The sequence below is a fragment of the Pelodiscus sinensis genome, chromosome 9 (genome assembly GCF_052426305.1).
Source record: "Pelodiscus sinensis isolate ZL-2025 chromosome 9, ASM5242630v1, whole genome shotgun sequence".
In the NCBI taxonomy this organism is placed as follows: Eukaryota; Metazoa; Chordata; order Testudines; family Trionychidae; genus Pelodiscus; species Pelodiscus sinensis.
In genome coordinates this window covers 31726873-31748329 of record NC_143060.1, presented here as the reverse complement: position 1 = coordinate 31748329, position 21457 = coordinate 31726873, and the positions used below count along the sequence as shown (strand labels likewise).

General features: G+C 40.5%; 1 protein-coding gene across 1 annotated transcript in view; it reads left to right on the top strand.

Annotated features, from left to right (window-relative positions):
• The first annotated feature begins 109 nt into the window (after nucleotides 1-109).
• The window catches only part of LOC102452731 (vitellogenin-2), a 28171-nt gene continuing 6823 nt past the window's right edge, over nucleotides 110-21457 (top strand). Inside the window, exons 1-29 of the mRNA XM_075936360.2 lie at nucleotides 110-222; nucleotides 343-363; nucleotides 478-626; nucleotides 1676-1927; nucleotides 2532-2693; nucleotides 2783-2931; nucleotides 3607-3760; nucleotides 3882-4039; nucleotides 4129-4294; nucleotides 5191-5316; nucleotides 5752-5970; nucleotides 6513-6730; nucleotides 6861-6961; nucleotides 8031-8155; nucleotides 8268-8369; nucleotides 9048-9167; nucleotides 9251-9440; nucleotides 10737-10830; nucleotides 11292-11477; nucleotides 12282-12426; nucleotides 12548-12776; nucleotides 12855-13030; nucleotides 13424-14089; nucleotides 15094-15144; nucleotides 17540-17737; nucleotides 18543-18755; nucleotides 18855-18997; nucleotides 19910-20048; nucleotides 20596-20731. Of these exons, the coding sequence (XP_075792475.2) occupies nucleotides 183-222; nucleotides 343-363; nucleotides 478-626; nucleotides 1676-1927; nucleotides 2532-2693; nucleotides 2783-2931; nucleotides 3607-3760; nucleotides 3882-4039; nucleotides 4129-4294; nucleotides 5191-5316; nucleotides 5752-5970; nucleotides 6513-6730; nucleotides 6861-6961; nucleotides 8031-8155; nucleotides 8268-8369; nucleotides 9048-9167; nucleotides 9251-9440; nucleotides 10737-10830; nucleotides 11292-11477; nucleotides 12282-12426; nucleotides 12548-12776; nucleotides 12855-13030; nucleotides 13424-14089; nucleotides 15094-15144; nucleotides 17540-17737; nucleotides 18543-18755; nucleotides 18855-18997; nucleotides 19910-20048; nucleotides 20596-20731 (4828 nt within the window). The 5' untranslated portion in view covers nucleotides 110-182. The remainder of the gene's footprint in view (nucleotides 223-342; nucleotides 364-477; nucleotides 627-1675; nucleotides 1928-2531; nucleotides 2694-2782; nucleotides 2932-3606; nucleotides 3761-3881; nucleotides 4040-4128; nucleotides 4295-5190; nucleotides 5317-5751; nucleotides 5971-6512; nucleotides 6731-6860; nucleotides 6962-8030; nucleotides 8156-8267; nucleotides 8370-9047; nucleotides 9168-9250; nucleotides 9441-10736; nucleotides 10831-11291; nucleotides 11478-12281; nucleotides 12427-12547; nucleotides 12777-12854; nucleotides 13031-13423; nucleotides 14090-15093; nucleotides 15145-17539; nucleotides 17738-18542; nucleotides 18756-18854; nucleotides 18998-19909; nucleotides 20049-20595; nucleotides 20732-21457) is intronic.

Below are 21457 nucleotides of genomic sequence, written 5' to 3'. Positions count from 1 at the left end.
TGGCACAGTCTGTCCATTCTTCCCATTCAAAAGTCAACATGGTTGCAAAAAGAAATGTGTTTGCATAACCTGATAACAAATTGAAAAATCAGCAAAATGCAGCCTAGCAGGGGCCATGTGCTAGTGATGTTTCTTCTATAAAAGCCTCATGATGCCCGAGGAGGTCTTCATTCACCTTCATCATGAGGGGAATCATACTAGCCTTAGTATTCACCCTTGTGGGTAAGTTTACTTAGCCCTTCTATGTTAATCTTTGACAGATTTTTATGGGGAGGTAAAAAATTACATTCAAATCTAATTTGTTTGCCATTATTCATATCTTCTTTTAATTTCTTTTCACAGGGAGTGAGAAATATGACCCTGGTAAGTCTACTGTTCATTTCTTATCCTTCATTCAATGCCTTTGTCATAATGACCATGAAGCAGAATGTCTTTATAGCTGTTACTAAAAGGGAACATTTGTATCATTTTCCACAGAGCCTAATTTTGGTAGCAAGACCTACGTGTACAACTATGAGGGCCTTACCATGAATGGACTGCCAGAGCCAGGTTTGGCAAGAGCTGGGCTGAGGCTGTCCTGTAAAGTAGAGATCAGTGGATTGTCAGAGAAGGTTTTCCTCCTCAAGGTTAGCCCAGACTATTTTCAAAGGGATCAAACCAGCTTTGAATAACAAGTCAGGTTAAAGCGGCACTTGAGCTCCTGACTATTGTGGGCAATCACTGGAAAAAAGCAAGGGAGAAAAGAGCTTTGAAGATTTTAGGGACTAGGAAATGTAAATTATGGCCCTGGCTTTCAAAAGTAACTAGTGATTTGGGGCACTTCAATTTTTGGAGTGATCAACATGAAACTCCTTGATGGGAATCTAATTTTTAGAGGTAGGTGATAGCATCCAAAAATTGCAGCACCAAAAATCATGAGTCATTTCTGAGACCATTGCCCTGCAATACCAGTGGTCCAGCCCTGCTCTGATTTAAGGTTTTGATCCGGCAATCCTGACACATTCCAAATTCCCATGGAAGTCATTAGGAGCAGAGACAAACAATTTACATGTAGTAAATTCTGTCAGACTTACTTTTTATGTTATTCAGGACTCTTATTCAATGCTCATGCAAAGCTGAAGCCCCTATTGATTCAATGGCAGCATTGCCTAGATAAGGGCTGAGGAATTAGGGTCCTAAAATTCTTCAAAATTTGTACTGTGCAGTTATTTATTATGTAAAACTAAAAATCTGTGTTGGCTTTTCTATTCAACTCTATGCTCAAAGGGATTGATATGAATAGCTTTTTTACAAATATTATTGAGAGGTAATTCCAATATTTTTAGCTTTTTTCCTTAGTATATATTATACTCAGTGGGCCTGATTCAATGGAGTTATGTAGGTCTTATACTAATATAAAAAAGAGAAGGAAGAATCCAATATTTATATATTTATTAATTTTATTATTTGTATTACCAAGTGCCTCAAAATCCCCCAGTCATCATGGATGATGATCCTGTTGTATTACATGCCATACAAACAACACAAAAGACAGCCTCTGCAATCTATATTCAGAATAAACCATGTATAGCAATATTAATTCTTTCCATAGTTATTTTCTATATATTGTACATACTTTACAAATATTTTCACTCACAGGATGGAGATGAGTGCATTTTCTGAATTTTGTTCTTAGATCCGATCCCCACAGTTGGAGGAATACAATGGGATCTGGCCCCGTGATCCATTCCTTCGCGCTCCCAAAGTCACTCAACTGTTTGCTCCATATCTCACCAAACCCTGGAAGTTTGAATACAGCAAGGGGCGGGTTGGAAGTCTTTATGCCCCAGAAGATGTCCCTGAAACAATTGTTAACATAGTGAGAGGAATTCTGAACCTGCTGCAGATATCTTTGAAAAAGTCACAGAATGCATATGGCTTGCAAGAGGTTTGTTTCTCCAGTTTTAAACTACTTTGCTGCATGAGCCTAATTACCACTTGTTATTATTAAAAGCATTTCAGTCAATTTAAACTCTGTCTTAGAGATTATTTTTATATTCTTTTAAAATCTCATTCAACAAGCACTAAAGTATTAAAACACTTCCATTTGGACAAAAGAAAATATACATTTATATAGGAAAGTGATAGATTCTGGAATATAGTCTACTAGATTCTCTGTGCACTTTATAAAATAGAAGACTACAAAGGGGAAAATAAGTCAATTATCAGACCTTGAGATATATATCTTCCTCAATTAGTCTATTTTATCTAATCTATCAGTGTTAACAGAATTAGTTATATTAATTAGTTGAATACTTGCTAAATTGAGTCTCTATCCTGCAGTCCTTTGTCAGTGAAGTATTCCTGTTTATCTCAGTGGTACTATCATGTGAATAATGCAAACAGGCTTTGACATTCAGTTAAGAAATGGTTTCTATATAGTTTTACTAATCTTCATCTTCACTTTAAATGTCAAATCAGGGGAGTGTTCTTCTTCTCATACAGACCTGATATAACTAAAAAGCCCAATTATTTTCTGCCATTCTCTATAGGCTGGGATTGGAGGTGTCTGCTTTACAAGATACGCTGTCCAGGAAGATAGGAGGAATAACGGAATCTTTATTAGCAAAACTAAAGATCTTGACAATTGCCAGGATAAAGTGGTGAAGAATATTGGAATGACTTTCATCCGCCCTTGTCCTGCTTGCCCATTGGTATGAATAATATAAACAAATCCACTCTAAAAATGAGTAAAACCATGGCCTATTTTCATTCATCATTTGAGTTTCTTTGTCTCCTTTAGAAAGAAAAGATTGTAAAAGGAACAGCTGCATTCTCCTACAAATTGAAATATGCAGAAGCTGGTGCCCTGATCACAGAAGCTAGGTCCCAGCAGATCTATCAGGTCTCCCCTTTCAATGAACCTGGTGGTGTCGCTGTGACAGACGCAAGGTAGGCCTCAGTGGTTAAAGTGAAAATAAGTGTAACGGCATCCATCTTAGATTGCTCCCAAGTGAAGTAAAAGGGAGTTGTTTTTAATGGCAGCTGATAAAGTTGCAGATATTCTTACTCTACTTTTCCTCACCTCCTCCAAAAAACCCAATAAACCTGGAAATTTTGCATTAACAATAATTTTTGCTGCATTTAAATTGAACTTTGTTTTGTAATTAAGTGAGCAAAGAAGTGGAAAAATAATTCTGCTGCCTAAATCCACGGGTGTGCAACTATTCAACAATTTCACTGAAAAAGTGCTGCTTTCTAGCACCATCATCCCCCAAGTACAAGTGAACATGAGGTGCTCACTTGGATTAGTTGGCATAATAGGAATTAAATTGCTATAAATGGTATGTTATCATAAAGCCAGTATCTCTTGCTTTGGAAAATACCAGTTCAGCACCACTGAACAATTCAGTTCTATTTCAGCAGATACTCCTCCTCTGATAGTGTTCTGTTCCACTGAGAAGACTATAACCACAAGAACTTGTAAAGTCTTATTATGATGGAAAAAACAAATAAAGAATTATCCATATCCACACTGTACAGACAAAGCCGTGGAGTCAGAGGGATGGACCTAGACAGTTCAGTCCTTCAAATGACACACACTGATTTCTCTTTATTGCCTTCCAGACAAGAACTTTCCTTTGTTGAAGTAAAAAATGAACATGTGAGCCCTCCAGAAATACATCTGCAGAACCGTGGATCAGGCACACGTTTTCAGTTTCCGCCAGTACTTTACCAAATGCCAATTCAGCTCGTCAAGACAAAGAACCCTGAGCAACGGGTATAGAGCTCTTAGTTTAAGTTGTTTTGCCATTTATCAGACTAATAAAAGACCAGTATATTGTTACAAACTCCAAGGAGAAGCAACTAATTATTATATTCCCTCTGCCTTCTGTCATCAGATAGTGGAAATACTGCAACAAACAATCCAAGAGAACCAGCAAGAGCTCCATGCGGATGCTTCATACAAACTCTTAGAGCTTATCCAACTGTGTCGGGTAGCAAAGCTTGATACCTTGAATTCTGTCTTTAAGCAATTTTCAGCTAAGCCTCATCACAGGTAATGATTGACCATGTCACACACAACTGACAAGTCTTGTACAAGGAGCACAGGGAGCTAAATGTACGGATTTTGTACCTTGGCTGCAGGCTTTGGCTGCTGAGTGGGATTACTATGGCAGGCACCACTGATTCACTGACGTTCCTTAAACTGAAAATTCACAGTGAGGACTTGAGCTACATTGAGTCACTTATGACGGTTGCTGCTGCTCTCCATTTAACAAAAGCGGATAGCCATACTATTCAAGTTGCAGCAGTGAGTATCATGCGCAGGATTCTTTCCTGGTCACATCATAAGATAACAGTTGATAATAACCGGTGATTATATAGCATATCAGGGGCCAGATTCTTCTCTCTCATACACTCCTTTTGTATCAGAGAAACTCCGTCACTGCCATTGACAGCTGCCTGTGTGAGCAGGGAATTGGGTCCTATTTCTTCAGTTTTTTATGTAGGCATTAAAAATGAACCCCCACACTCACCCTGTGTTGTTATCCTCATTTTAGTTTTCTTGGACCACACATTCTTTCTTCTTCCATCAAACCTCAGTTCTTCTTTTTTTCTGTTAATTCTCAAGTATTTGTGCTGAATAGCTCTTTCAAGCATTGCGCTCTCCAATCCAGAGTAATTACATAATATTCCTATACGCTGGAAGAAATTGAAAGTATTGTATGTAGGTGAACTATTATCCAGATTAAAATATCAAACTTTTTACAATAGTTAGTTCAACCATCTATTACATGCAGTAGTAGACTTTCCTCTGGTTCTAGTTAACACTTCTATTTTTTAACGTAAGAAAATACAGATTATGAAGTGAGCATGATTGTTTAATATAACAAAGAGTTACAGAATCTTTTGTAGATTGGCTGCAGCCCATGTCCTTTGTATTATCCTGCCTTTCTTAAGCTACATCATCAGTGGATATAAACCAGCATAGCTTTATTTAAGTTAATGGAGATATGCTGATTTAGGTTAATTGTGGACCTGGCTCAAGCTTGTGTAAAAAATTTTATTGGTTTGATTTAATTTTATTGAAAATGAAAGATATTCAAACAAGTAACTTTTCTAAATGAACCCTAAATAATTGTCCTTATCTGAAAGGTAAAGCAAAGATAACCCTAATCTAAAGAAATGCCTCTTTTGCTTCTGCAGGAGCTATTGGTCAGCTCCCGACTTGAGAGAATTCCCATGCTTCGCCAGATTGCTTACTTGGCATATGCTTCCATGATAAGCAAGCACTGTTCTCAGTCTCCATCTTGCCCTAGTGAAGCTCTTCAGGTAGGTGTTTTTCATTTCAGATTGTTTTTAAGCTAAGAAAGAAAAAAAACTGCAATGAGACCTGATCATATTTATTCTAGAAAACACGATCCAAGATTTACAAAATGATTTATTTACAAATGTTCATCCCAGGGGCTTCTTTTGGGGGTACTGGAAGTCTTCATCCCCCTGAATACAGAGTTAATTTAGATTCAATTTTGAGGCAGTGTTGTGACCAGACGTCCCGATTTTATAGGGACAGCCTCAATATTTGGGTCTTTTTCTTATATAGATGCTTGTTACTTCCCACCTCACCCTCCCACTCTGTGAGGAGATCATTGAATATTTGTAATCACATTAGTTGCATTATGGTCATAGGAGTTTCAGTGGGTGAGGATAAGAATATTTGTATGCATGAATTTTGTAAGAAAGTATTGAACTGTGCTCTGTTTGCAGCCCATCTATGACCTTGCAGCTGAGGCAGCCAGCAAGGGCAATGAAGATGACATAGCCTTGGCTCTGAAAGCCATGGGCAATGCAGAAGATCCAGGCAGTATGAAGCGCATCCAGAAGTTCTTGCCAATATTTTCATCGGGTGCTTCTGTTTTCCCACTCCGTATTCATATTGAGGCTGTGATGGCCTTGAGGCAAATAGGCTTGAAGGACCCCAGAAAGGTAAGCAGCATCAATGATAGTTTACCCAAAGAATAAGATCTGAAGAATATATGCCATTGTGAAAGTGACTTTGGAGATGCAGTGTTTGTGAATTCAGAACAATTGTTTATTGTTCTTAGTATTACAATACAAGAGGCCCAAGTGATATCTGGGTGTGAATGTGCTAGACAATGGAATTGCTGGGGGGTGGAGTTTTCAAATGATATAAGGTGTTTCATTAGTCACTTGTTGTAATTGTCATCTGTCAACTCCTGGAATACCCCATGCTAACATGTTCTAAATGACAGTGAACACATAAGATCCATTTCACAAAGCCAATGGAGTTAAAATTTGTCCCTCTAGTCATGGCATTTTCTCAAGAGCTTTCCAGAAAATTTCTTTCATATTTGTGTATCAATTCATGCAGTGAAAAAATGGACACACCTGGGATTCTATTTTCCCCTCAGTATGAGTGTGTGATTTGTTGATGCAAATTAAACATTCAATCTGGTAGAGAGAATACGCACCCTAGACACTTGTGAAATGATGTTTTCCCTTTCTAGGTTCAGGACATTCTTCTCCAGATTTTTGCGGATCATTCTCTAAGTCCCGAAATCAGAATGTTAGCTTGTGCTGTCATATTTGAAACTGATCCTCCACTTCCTGTGGTAACAACTATTGCCAGTGTGATACTGAAAGGAACCAATATGCAAGTTGCCAGTTTTACATATTCCTACATGAAAGCTATGTCAAGAATCAGGTCCCCACGCTTCTATAACATGTAAGTAGGGAGAGAAGTAAAACTACATTATCTGACATACAGTTTCTATCATATATTTGCATGTAAAATTACACACTCGCGCTTTGGTAAAATGTAGCTTAATTCTGTGTATTTTATCAATTTTTAAAAGATCTGCTGCTTGCAACATTGCCATTAAACTAATGAGCCCCAGACTTGAAAGACTGAGTTATCGTTACAGTAAAGCTGTTCTTCCTCTTGGTGCTTACTACAGTGAGTAAAAGTATTTCATTTACTGAGTTTTTCCATCATTCAAACACCATTTTCCAGTCATTTGGAGAACTAATTTAAACCCTTTTGAACTCTAATTGGATTCTGATTGTAAGAGTTCTTTCTTTTTGGAACAGCTGGAAGGTTTTAAAAAGTTATGAAAGAAGTATTAATTTGGTTCTGTAAGATATTTTCTATGTTTGAATTCCGAAAAGTTTAGTTGTAGAGAGGTAGCTGTATTAGTTTTTCCTTTTGTTTTAGAAAGATCAGACTATGTAGCACTTTAAAGACTAACAAGATTTGTAAAGTGTCATATTTAGTGTTCATATGCTTAAATTTGACACTTTACGAATGGGCCTTAACAAAGATGCTAATTACCTTACACATTATAAAGACAAATTCCCCACTTATCACCCCGATTAGCCATTCATTGGCTTATAAACAGCTATTCCCTCCCTCCTTCTCCCTCTCCCCACCTTCTGTTCTAAATCTGATTTGTCTGATTAATAATATATTCACTTTTTTCATTGTCTTCCTTTGGTATATATGGTCATGCCAATTCTCTTCCAGAATATGATCTGAGGAAGTGGGTCTGGCCCACAAAAGCTCATCACCTATTAAACCATCTTGTTAGTCTTTAAAGTTCTACATAGTTTTTCCTTTTGTTTTTGAAAAGTTTACTGTGTCTCTTCTTTATGAAGAATTATTAATGTTATATTTGTCTTTACAAATTATTTTACCATCTCTCTAACTTTGTTGTAAAATGCTTTTTACTGCAGCAAAATGTATTTAGAAAATTTAAGTCCGATCATATAGTTTCACTGCATTTGTTAGTACAAAATTTCACCCCAATCTGCAAACATTTATGCATTTGAATATCTCATTTATTTCAGTGGTATACTCATGTAGAAAGGTACTTGCTTGTAAATGTTCGCTAGGTCAGGATCTAAATTTTGAAAATGTTTATGAGAATATATTTTAGCAAAAAGAGAATTATCAGCTACAGACTGACATCCCAAGAGGTCAGTAGAATAATAACAAAGCATGGTCTTGTTTTTAATTTCTACTACAGGTGCATATCAGATTGGTGCAATTGAAAGGATCTTTCTCATAAATAGTCCAAAAACCATGTTCCCATCACTTTTAATATCCAATGTGATTGTAAACTATGCAGGTGCAATTGCTGGTTCACTAGAGGTAAATATTATATTTAAGCCATTTATTTTTGACTAATTATTTTTTTCAGTAATAGTATGTTTTAATTTTACAGTAGTGCACCATCTCATGCAGCGTGTCATTTGCTTATTAGGTTGGTGTCCATGCAGAAGGTCTTACAGATATTATAAGGAAACAAAACATACCATTTGCGGAATATTCAACATACAGAAAGATAAAGGAGATTGGGAAAACAGTATGTGTGTTCTCATTCTTTGTTTTTGGTGGGTGGAATTTATCAGGGGCAGAGGGTTTAATAAGACTCCTGGGATGTCTGAAGGAGCCTTCTGACTTGTGTTTCCCACATAGCTGTGTGGGATGCCCTAATGGAGCTGGGCTCTGTAGCATGTAGTAGACATCCAGCCCAGGTTTGGCTTCCACAGAGCCTGTCTCTCTCCCTCCACTTGCAACCAATCTGTTTTCAGGACTTCTGTGTCTGCAAATGAAGGATCAAATTCATACCATGGCCTCAGATAAGCGGAGCCCTGCAAAGTTGCACATATCCCTTTATATCTACGGGCACCCACATTGGGAGATGTCAGTCCAGATAACTGTGACTAATTTTTGTGGATACAGATGTGGATAACATTTTTCATCTGCACAGAACTCTACAAATTGGGTTTAAGTGGTGTGGAGGGCTGTGAGCTAACTCTCTGCATTGGATGTAATGTTGTCAGAATATAAGACGTTACATCTGAAGTCACTTGTGCATGTTCAATTTGCATGGAATTCTGAAAAGCAACACTATGATATTAGGAAAGACACACAAATGGCAAAGAAAAACATAACTTAGTCAGTTGCCATTTCTGTTGTCTATTAATTGTTTATGTGCAGATCTACTGTAGTAAGTGCCTTTTTGATGCTTGTTTCCTAGCTGCTAGGATGGAAGGTGTTGCCTTCAGAAAATCCTGTGTTCTCAGCCTACATAAAAGCATTTGGCAAAGAGCTGGCCTTTGCTAATGTGGACAAGGACCTCATTCAGCAGCTTGTGAAGGTATGGACTCCTCCTAATTTTGTTTGAAGTGTTTGTCAGCATTGTCTCCTCATCTAACATGCTGTATCTCTGTTCTGTTGTAGCTTGCGACTGGACCAGCAGACAGACACACATGGCTGAGAAAAGTGATCAATCAAATCCAAAGTGGCATTGCAGGACGATGGATTCAGCCATTATATGCAGCAGAATTTCGGCATATTGTTCCTAATATTGTTGGCTTGCCGTTGGAATACAGTTTATATACTACTGCTCTGGCACATGCTACCGGCCGTGGTGAGTTGCAAACATAAGATTTGCTATATTGGATCAAATCAGGAGTTGGGAAACAAATTAGGAGGAGGTAGAGCGTAAAGATATGAGAATAAAATGGTAGAAGGGTCTAATTTATGAAGGGCCATAAAAGCCAGGACTAAAAGGGAGGAAGGTGAGCTAATGAAGATATTTAAAGATGGTAGGGGTGTAATTGGGGCTGCTGACAAAGCAGATGATTTTTGCTGCAGTATTTTGGACAGACAGAAAAGGGAGGAGGTAAAAAGCCAAAGGAAGGGGTTGTAGCAATCAAGTCAGACATAATCTGAACCTGGACAAGGTATTTTGCTATAGAAATGGGGAGGAATGTGTGGGTCCTGAAGATGACGTACAGAAACACCCAGTAGATTTAGTACCAACATGGAGAGAGAGGAACTGGAGATGGCTCAGTCATTAACTTCCTTTTTGTACCATATTATGGTAATATTTTGAAGGGAGTAACAGTGAGAGTAGTTTTTGCAGCCGCTTGCTCTATGTAAATTTTATATAATTTCCTATATTTGTTCCTCCTCTCTGGATCTTTTCAATCTCTCTCAAAGTGAGTAGGATAAAATGAAAGGCCTGGCTTGACAGGAAAGCACATATTATTGTTCACTATCATATCATTAACTTTTGCAATAACTTCTGCCTCCAAATATCCTGTTTGCTGCCCACTGACCCACTTTCTCCACTGAGGTATCCAAATGGACACTTTTATTTCTTTCTCCTAATAAATTACACAAGTTATGGGCTGATCAGCATATGTAAGCCTTTTAGATGATGAGTTTGATTCTTATTTCATTTACACAGCATATGTCATTGACATCAGTGGAGTTGTTTCTGATTTACTCTGAGAGCAAAATCAAGAACAGTGTTGATCACCTTACATTTATCCAATGTGAGTGTCATCAGCCATTGAGTTCACCACTGGATTCACTGGATTTTCTCAGAATCTTTTATGATTTTTACAAATAGAATCAACTTAGTAGCATGAGCACAAGGCACCAGCTTGCTCACATTTCCCCTCCAAATCATTAGTATATAGAATAAATTAACTAGCCTGAGTTCTAGTATGTACCCTTCATGTTCCTGATGGCCAATGTCTGTCTACTCAGAGAAGTGGCTGTTCACTACATCTCTGAATATCTTGATTATCCCATTTTTAATTCAGGACAAGACGTTGGGTTTTATTTTCAGTAATGATTTTTATGAGACCCTTTTCTCTGTACTCATTTATTTTTATTTTTACCATCTTTTATGTTTGTTCTTTGTCTCTTGTAGTTGATGCAAAGCTGTCTCCTCCTTTATCTGGTGATTTTAGACCTTCAGAGTTGCTTGAATCCAGCTTGCAACTTCGTGCTGATGTCAGCCCGAGGTAAGGAAAGGGTTGTTGTTGTTGTTGTTATGTTTCTGAGATTTACAGAGAATTCTCTGGAAAGGGAGCCCTACCTCTTAGGCCATACCTACATAGAAGTGTTATTTTGGAATGACTGACGAAATTTGGAAATAACATAGCCTGCGTCTACACTACAAGCCATTATTTTGACATAATGTCACAATAATGTTGAACTGGAGGACTTCTTACTCTGACTCTTGTAACCCTCATTTTACGAGGAATAAGAGAAGTTGGAGGAAGTGTGCTCTAACTTGGATTTCCTGCTGTGTAGACAGCCCAAAAGCTGAAATAAGCTATTTTGACTTAAACTGCACAACTGACATAGCTCACGTTGCATAGCTTATTTTGGCTTTCGCCCTGCTGTGTAGACGTGCCCATACAGGGCAGTGGCTAAACACGAGGTCTGTTTGCTTATCTGTGGCAATGTCATTCTCTTTCAGTATCTACTCTCACACAGTGGTGATGATGGGAATCAACACAGAATTTGTTCAGTCTGCCATTGAAATTAATATCAAACTCCATGCACAAGTTCCGTTGAAATTTGATGCCAAAATAGACTTGAAGGAAAAAAGTTTTAAGGTTACAACAACTCCATGCCAAGAGGAGACTGTTCTAGCAATGGGAAGGTAGAGTTGTTAAATTTCAATCATTTAAAATACATTTTTTTGTAATCTATTGCTCTGTGAAACCTACCAGCATAATAAGCATTATAATCATTTCACAGGATCAGAGACCTGTGTGACTCATAGTTACATTGCACCCCTATTGTGCAATGTAATTCATGATTTCTTTTGTTTTGGTTTTGGGGATTTGTTTTGGTGCACAATAAGGGATATAATTTTCAAAAAGCACTTAAATCACGTCAGAATTTAACTCCCACTTTCAAAAGCGGCTCAGAACTTGGCTCTGTGAACACCTGGTTCATGGCAAGCTGGCCTGTGAATCTGCCTGGCATTAGTATGCTGCAAGCTAACGGTCTGTGTGGCTTTTGCTGTTGTGCACTTTAATCTACTCTCGTTTCAAAGGGGAAAGATCAAAATGCACTAAGGAACTTTCAGGGCTCAGTAGCAGGCTCAACATAGAGACTCAGCACATAGCAGGCTACTGAGAGGCAGTGATCACCCCAACTGCCACACACCAACTGATCACATAGGCAAGCTCTTAGGCACTCGGGAACCTACGTTCAATGGGGTTTGAAAATGTTAACCATTGTCTTTTTACCCACCTGCAGTTCATCTGAGACTGAACGATTTCTTAGTCATGTCACTAGGCTGCAAAAAGGCATTTATAAACAGATATTTGGTTCTAACAGTTCCAGCATTCAAATCAGCATGACTCTTAACATAAAGACATTAATAGAGATGTGATCAAATCCATCCAAAAGCTCCCAGGAGCTACTTACAAGTAATATTTCATGCATAATCCCACAGGCATAAGGCTTTTGCTGTATCAAGAAATATAGGAGAACCAGGGGCAGTGAAGAGGATTCCAGTGCTCCCAGAAGATGCTCGATCAAATATTCTGACAGAGCATTTCAAGTCATCTGAAAGAACTTCAAGAGAAGGTGCCGTGACGGTAATTAACTCTTCTATGGTTTTATATTGATATTAACTTTCACTGTACTATATGCATGGATATCTTTCTTCTACTTGCCTGTGATGCTCCCAGTGTACTAATGTGCTCATGTTTAATGCAGCAAAGAGTGGCTTCTGACATCTTACCTAAGAAATACGCCTATAGTGGTGAACAGGAACTTCGGCACAGTGCAGGAAGAAAAGTGACTACACAAGCCATTTGTGTCAAGTTGCCTCGTTTTGGTTGTCAGGTCTGCTTTTACAGGAAAGCACGAGATGCCTCTGTTTTAAAAAATACATTGTTTCATCGATTAATTGGAGAACACGAAGCTCAACTCATTTTGAAACCAGGTATAGTATTGAATGCAAGATTTTCTGTTTATCCTCATTGAAACAGTATATCCCCTAATGGATGTATCTGGTGTGTAGCCAGTGCAGATGCAGCCATAGACAAAATACAGCTGGAGATTCAAGCAGGATTTAAAGCAGCTTCCAAAATAATCCAGGTTGTAAGCCTTGACTCCGAGGAAGAAGAGGATTCCTCTCCAGACGACGAAGTTCGAACTAAACTGAAGAAGATCCTAAGAATTGAAAGTGTGTTTAAGGTAACTGAAATTGTGATGTTGAACATGTATGGGGCAGGCGCCCTATTTACACAAACAAAAAGCAATGGTTTTAAAATACATTTTGGAATATTTGCCTGGAAAATGGGGAATAAGATTAGTAAAAAGGGAATGTGTGTAAGTCAGCCTCAGGGGCTTGCGTGGAACGTGGGTGGTGCATAGAGCCAGTGTTGGCCCTTGCCACGTGGATGAACTTCAGCTGATGTAAGTAGTCACGGTTATATTTCCACCACATCTTATTTAATTATCACAGCAATTAAGCTGTGTTTTGGAAAAGAACAAATAATCAGTTTGAAATCCCATGAGATAAGATAGAAAAAATATTTCTTTTGATATGTCCAATCACCAGCCTTATTCTCTGGAATACTGTTGCAGATTGGAAATAGAACTCAGCAGCACAAGAAGCAGTCTGTCAAGAAAGAAAAGACCCAGATGACAGAGTTACGGACACAGCCCAGTACCAAGTATCCACCCAGTTCATCATCTTCATCCTCTGACACTTCCTCTTCTTCCTCCTCCTCCTCCTCCTCCTCTTCCTCTCCCGCTCCTGCTGGAAAGAAGGTCAAAAAACAAAGTCCAAAAGACAAAACATTGCAATCTAGAAAGAGAGATGAGAGCAGCAGCAGCAGCAGCAGCAGTAAAGGCAGCAGCAGCAGCAGTAAAGGCAGCAGCAGCAGCAGCAGCAGTAAAGGCAGCGGCAGCAGCAGTAGTAAAAGCAGCAGCAGCAGTAGCAAAAGTAGCAGCAGCAAAAGCAGCAGCAGTCGTGACAGCAGCAAAAGCAGCAGCAGTAGCAGTGGTGACAGCAGCGACAGCAGCAGCAGCAGCCGTAGCAGCAGCAGCAGTGACAGTGGCAGCAGCAGTAGTAACAGTGGAAGCAGTGACAGCACCAGCAGCAGCAGCAGCAGCAATCGTAAAGCATCTCCACATGGAAGTAAGCATCAATTTGTCATAAGGCGGAACAGCAGCAGCAGCAGCAGCAGCAGCAGTAGCAGCAGCAGCAGCAGCAGCAGCAGTAGTGAGAGCGGGTATTCCAAAACAAAGGTAACTTATGCTTGTCACTAGAACGAATGGTGGTGAGGATGATGATGATAAAGTCAGAGTGAGGGTATGTCTACACTACCCCGCTAGTTCGAACTAGCGGGGTAATGTATGCATACCGAACTTGCTAATGAAGCCCGGGATTTGAATTTCCCGGGCTTCATTAGCATAAAGCCGGCGCCGCCATTTTTAAAAGCCGGCTAGTGCGAACCCCGTGCCGCGCGGCTACACGCGGCACGGGCTAGATAGTTCGAACTACGTAGCCATTCCGAACTATCTGTACACCTCGTTCCACGAGGCGTACAGATAGTTCGGAATGGCTACGTAGTTCGAACTATCTAGCCCGTGCCGCGTGTAGCCGCGCGGCACGGGGTTCGCACTAGCCGGCTTTTAAAAATGGCGGCGCCGGCTTTATGCTAATGAAGCCCGGGAAATTCAAATCCCGGGCTTCATTAGCAAGTTCGGTATGCATACATTACCCCGCTAGTTCGAACTAGCGGGGTAGTGTAGACATACCCTGAGTTATGTTTCTGATAGCAGATGGCTTTGCATTGCATATCAGGAAATTATGAATTAATGCAATGGAAAACACTGGGACAATATTGTGAAATACACACAGAGGACCCCAACTCCACCAGGGAACCACCTATCTCAGGTGATCCCTTTAAAGTGTCTCCGGGGTTTCCACCACTTTGTCTGACGTATTGTTAGGAGCCACCAGAACTAGACAACCAATTTTTGCTGGTTTATTGGTCTCTCTCAACTGATTTTGCTGTTGCATGTTTTAGTCTTACTTCTCTGGTGGAATTTCCAAGGGTTGCTTATTTAGGAACATTAACATTTCTATTTAAACATTTCAAGATTTATACTGTGGGGGAGTGTTATTTTTTAGTCTGAAATCCTTCCTTCCAGTGCTGCCCATTTCCAGGACTATAATTGCTACTAGTACAGAAAGCAAATTCTTCTGTATAAAGCCTTTCAACTTCCTACTTTTCTCATTTTCAAAGGGTACTCCAGAGATCTATCAGTATAGCTTCAAGTCAGCACACAGACAGGAGGTAAGTTTTTTCACTCATTGCATCTAACCTGACATGGGTAGAACACAATCCTGAAAGAACACACATCAGAATTATTACCTTTAAAATAAGTGGTGTTACAGTTGTTGTAATGTGTCCAGCTTCTAAATATGCCCCAGTGCTTTGCAGAAATATAAAAAGACAAAAGACTAGATTTTCCACTGCACTGCAGCTTGTGAAGTTATTTGTACCCATGCAAAGTGGGTACAAAACTCTAGCTAAGCAGAATGTTTACTCAAGGTGCAAGTCCAACGAGATTCAGACCCCAAAGCTAGATCAATACAGGACTTTGGTTTCTAAAGGTAGCACTAACATTACAATTCAGCGCTCATGACTGGCTCAGGCCAACTAACTTGGGCTTGAGGGGATGGGGTTACAAGGCAGTTGAAGAACAGTGTAGATGTTTGGGCTGAAGCCCAGATTCTGGGAATCCGTGAGAAGGGCCCCAGAGGTCAAGCTGCAGCTGGAGCTTAAACATCATGTAAACATCTCTGTAGCCCCAGCCCTGTGGGCTGGAGTCAACCCATCTGGGCCAGCCATAGGTGCTGAACTGTAGAATAGACCTATCTTAACTGTCATTTCAGGTGCCTAAGTGCAACATTTAGCAGCACTAAAATCCCCAAACACTCCACTCAGCTGCTGCCTTGCCCTGTAGGTGCCTGAAATTCCACCTGTGGGGCACGCACAAACCTGCCTAAATCTGACATTGCTGAGCTGCTTGGTGCCTTAGCTCATGCCTTTACGATCCAGCAAGATTATCCATCTATCTCCCCAGCAGGGCCTGAAAAGTGTGCTCTGCATTCCTCCCCAACCAAAGCCAGCCAGGGTACCACAAAGGGGAGGAGGAGCAAGAGCATCCGTGTCCCACAGAACACCCAACAGCCAGTACTTAGGGCATTGCCATAGGCCGTGGGAGACATATTTCAAATCCCTGCTCCCCCTGACCTGGAGCAGAAACTTGAACGTAAGTCTCCCAACTCCCAGGAGTGTGTCCTTACCATCAGGATATTAGATATGTGGTTAGGGCCCACTCGGGTCTTTGGGAGACCCATGCTGAGGTCACTGCTTCCAGGGGTTCATTGAACTGTTTATGCAAAATGGAACAGCTCTGACAGGAGAGATCAAAAGAGCCCAGCCCTGAAATACCCTGAAATGTGGGTCAGAATACCCAGGTGGGATGTAGGAGACACAAATTCAAATCTCTACCCCAAATCAGGCCGAACAGGAATTTGAAAACAGACCTCTCCACGCCCCAGGGAATGCCTGAGCTCCAGGTCTATAGGCTATAATGGGCTGTTTCAATTTTTTTGTGAGAAGGGGCAGAGCTGGCTTAGATGCTTAGCTCCAGGTGAGAGTTCAAGCTGTAATCCGAAGTGAGTTAAGCACCTACCTAACTTTGAGGTAGCCACTTGCCTATCTTCAGACATGCCCTTCCTGGCATTTCGACTTTAGATTGCTCACCACTCAGCTGGCTGGTGCTTTTGAATTACTTTCTGAAGGCACCTAATTCTCCCCATGCCTTTTACAGGAGCCTGGATGCCTAACTCAGGCTTAAGGATTCCACTAGGTGACAGGGTGCCTAAAAGTTGTTGCCACATTCACCAGCCCCATGCCTAAGTCCCTTTGTGAGCCTCATAATTAAATAATTTGCCACGTTCTGATAATTTGACATTGTGGTAGACTACATCATCTTGTGTTGCTCTCAGTCACTGGACAATGCTTATGAAGGGCCCGATCCAAAGAGGATTCAATGCCAGCAATTTTAATTGCAATTAGTGTTTTGTGGAAAGTAAAGTGATCAGCAGGGAAGTAAGATGAAAAATGGTGGTTCATCCGTTCATGGGATCAGTTCCTAAATTCTTAAGAGCAGTAGAGTGAATCAGTGCTACTCTTTTATAGCAAGCCAAAGCTTTGCTCTGCTGTAGTGGTTTGGTATTGTTTTGTACACAGCCATTGGGAGAACTTGTAAATCAGAAGTGCCATCTGAATGCACTGTCCCTGTGTAAATCATCTCAAGTATAGCGCAAAAGTGAACCTGACTTATGGCTTGATCTTGACAAGCCTTATCCATACAAGTAATTTTTACTCATGTACGTAACCCTATTAAAGCCAGTGGATCCACTCTGCTGTGTAAGAATTACTTAGGCATGATCAACAATTTGTAGGATTAGCCCCAAAGTTATTAAAAAGCAATACGATAAAGTCTTTCTAAATCATTCGGCTGCTCAAAGACTATTGACAATAATCTGACCATTAGAACATGAGTTAGCAGAACACTGTCTGTGCTAAAATATTTTGATTGGTCATTTAGAACAACTATCTATGAACTACCTGGTTAACTTGCTCTACTAAGGATATATTTTTGTTGTTATTGCAGTATCCCAAAAAGAAAATCCCAGGCAGCAAAAGCAGCAGCAGCAGCAGCAGCAGCAGCAGTTCCTCCCCCTCCCCCGCCCCCTCCTCCTCCTCCTCGTCCTCATCCTCGTCCCCATCCTCGTCCTCATCCTCGTCCTCGTCCTCCAGCTCCAGTTCTAGTTCCAGTAGCAGTGAAGCCACCAGCAGAGCAGGTTCCCAGGTCAGTTTCTTAATCTTCAAGAAATGCTGCATGCAGTGTGTTGGCATGGCAGCATTGCCATGGATTTGCAGTTATTGTCCACCTCATGGGAAAAGAGAAGTAGGTAACATATTAAACCACCTGGGGCCAGGCTGTGCTGACTCTTGTTTGCAAACACGGGAGAAAGATGTCTATACAAGAAATCTCCCCTCCCTTACCTATGTTACACAGCTATGCAAGAGCTGCCAGCAGAAGCAGCCTCAAGCTTCCAACACTCTGAATCACAGGTATGCTTACTCCTATTTCACCTGGGGAGTAAGACCAATCATGGAGTAGGATTCCACTAGGTGCTGTACAAATGTAGAACAAAAAGTGGTTCCTGCCCCAAGGAGCATACAGTATAAGACAAAAGCTAACAAGTGGGCCACAAAAAAACAGCTTGTCTTCAAAGCTTAGTGCTGAATATTAACAACACACAGCATACCTAAAACATGTTGATTTAATGAATTCTGGTATTAGACACTTTTTTTTTTTTTTATTTCCAGAAAAATATACTGGTTTTAATTATTGGGGCTAAATCCCACAGCTTTTCCTCAATGTTCACTTTGTGAAAACTCCCATTGTTATCAGCTGGAGTTTTGGCTGAATGAGCATTGAAAGTTTGGATCCGTTACATTTTTATTTATTGTATAATATATGATTTATATCTGTAATATGTAAAATCATTATCCATTTATACTATCTGTATCACAATTGAAAGCTAAGATAATATAGTAATTTCTTTATAACAATGTTCTGAGGTATTTTTTCCCTCTCTTGCCTTTAGCCTAAATTTTTGGGAGACAGTACATCACCAACTCTGGCTGTTATTCTTCGTGCTCTTCGAAATAATAAAAATCTGGCAGGCTTCCAGCTTGTGCTATATACAGATTTATACTCCACCAAACCCAGGATACAGGCATTTGTGTCCAACATCACAGGATCGAGCAAGTGGAAAATCTGTGCGGATGCTTCAATTGTTAATGCTCACAAGGCAGCGGTAAGGCTCAAAATAACACTGCTCATCTCTAAACATGACACCGCAATCTCAAGAATGTTTTACTTTGTAAAAAATGGAATGTTTTTGTCTCCATTGTAGACTTATCTGAAATGGGGCCGGGATTGCCAGGACTACAAGATTGCTACAGAGGTTGTAACTGGCCGGTTTGCTGATCACCCAGCCATCCAGGTGAAACTGGAGTGGCCTAAAGTTCCTTCAAGATTCAAATCATCTCTCAACTGGTGAGGTTTGGCTCTTTCATTTCAGCCATTTATTTTATAGTCTACCAGTCAAGCTGGAAAATCCATATTCAGCAGTGAGCTTCCAGTGATTAACTGCCAGTCTTTGGTCTTCATTTTCTCATTCCTGATTTGGTTGCATTTGGAAACACATCAAATGACCCCTAAGGAATATAAGATAACCATCTACATACAAGTCTACCATACTGCAGAAGTGGAAAATAATCCCCTGATACCACACACAAGTTGCTGAAAACTTATGGTCAGGTTCCCTATATCACAAAGCTCTTGTTCAGTAAAGAAGGAAGTGAGGATGGGGCCCTGCCAGGGATCCATTATGACTCACTATTTCTCAAAATGAAGCTGTGTTAGTCTGGGGACTGCTCCAGTTTATGCAAGTTGCTGTGTATGCTGCCTCTGTGTCACATAATATATATGAGTGTCTCTCCACTCCTGAGGAGTTTTCAGCTGTTGTCCACATCATCTGCTCTCATCCACAACAAAGGGGATAGTCCTTAATATCTCCTCTAGTTTATGGTCAGATGGAAAATGCCACAGATATCCAATACTGAGTCTCTGAGGGTATGTCTATACTATGGGATAAGGTTGAATTAAGATACAATTAACTGCATAGCTGAAGTCGAAGTACCTTAAGTTGACTTTTGGCACCATCCACACTGCAGGAAGTCAAAGGGAAAACACTCCCTCTTCAACTTCTTTTATTCCTTGTGGAAGCAAGACTACCGACATCAACTGGAGCACCCCTTTCAGTTCAAATTAGCATGTCCTCACTAGACCTGCTAATTTGAACCCTGGAAGATCAACAGCAGCAACTTTGATCTTCTCTGTAGTGTAGACATACCCTGAGAGACCTGAGGAAACTTTACTGTTAAATCATGTTCTTTCTTTTTCAAGGTTTTACTCTTTCGTCCCTGGAATTGCCTATATACTAGGCTACTCTGAAATAGAGCACAAAAATCCTTCTCAGCAAGCCAAGATGATTGTTTCTCTAACTTCTTCACGGACTTTTGATTTTGTTGCCAAATTGCCTGAGGTAAATATACAGCATAATCATCACCATCATATATTTCACCTGATAGAATACTTTGATACTTTTTTTTTCATTAGAGCTGGGTCAACATTCTAAAAAAGTATTTGAAAATATTAGTTCATATAAAAACCATGATACTGCTATTTCTGGCACTTTTACTTTCTTTCTAAGGAGATTAATATGATGATATTTGTTCAGAGAATGTGCCACGAACACATATGTTAATATGTGTTTGTCCAGCCATATTAGAATCTTTCTGAAGTTATCCATTCAGAAAGCAGAAACAATACCACTCGATTTAGGTAGAAGGCCTACCCAGGAGTGAATACTGGTAGTGATGAAGAAGAGTTCATGAGCAGTGAATAAGGCTGAATTATGTTCACATAAACTATTTGTTGATTAATTAAAAAAAATAAGTAGTTTTGTAAAAATCTATGACTTCCTGTGGATAATTCACAAACAGGAAAAGGGGCTAAAATCGACAGATAAATTATTTGCTCTGAGTAGCTTCCTGAACTATATTTTAAGCCTGTTTCTGATTCTTTTTCAGAGAACCATTTTTAGCAGAGCCCTCAGACTTCCGATATCACTGCCTGTAGGGCCACCTGTACCAGAATCAGCTGTCCAGTCTCCGGTCTGGAATTTCTTTTCTGAAGCACCATCTGCAGTCATGGAACATCTTAAAGGTCAGCCATTCACCCTCTTCAGAGACACAAGCTCTACAGCAGGGGTCTCTACCCTTTTTAAGCACAAGATCTTTTTTTTTAATTTAAGTGCAATCCTTGCCCCATCTCCTTTGTGCTCCTTGCCCAGGCCCCACCCCTGCTCACTCCACCCTCCCTTCCTTCCCCATCCTCACTCACTTTCACCAGGCCGAGGCAGAGGGTTAGGGTGCAGGTTCTGGTCTTGGATTAAGGGATTTAGAGTGTAAGAGGGGCTCTGAACTGAGCTTGGGGCAGTCAGCTGGGTTGCAGGAGGGGGTTCTAGGTGCAGACTCTGGGAAGGTGTTTGAATGCATGGGGGTTTAGAGCTGGGGCAGGGGCTTGAGGTGTAGGAGGAGGTTCATGACTTGGGTAGAGGTTCAGGATATGGACTCCACTTGGACACTGCTTACCTCAGGGGGCTCCTGGGTGGTGGTGAAGTGGGGCAAAGGCAGGCTCACTCCACCTTGGCCCTGCACCTCTTCCAAAAGCAGCCAGCAAACTCCCTCCATCCCAAGCCCTGTTGTGCTCCCCTCTGCTCTGTGGAGATAGGATTCAGGATGGGAGAAGGGGCCATCTTGATATCAGTGCCCTCCTCTGCCTCTCCTGCCCTACACAGGCTTCTGGGGGAACTATTCCAAGGCAAAGGGCAGGAGATGTGCAGCAGTGGGAAGAGGAGCTGCTGAAGTTCTGGCTCTTGATAGCCACTGG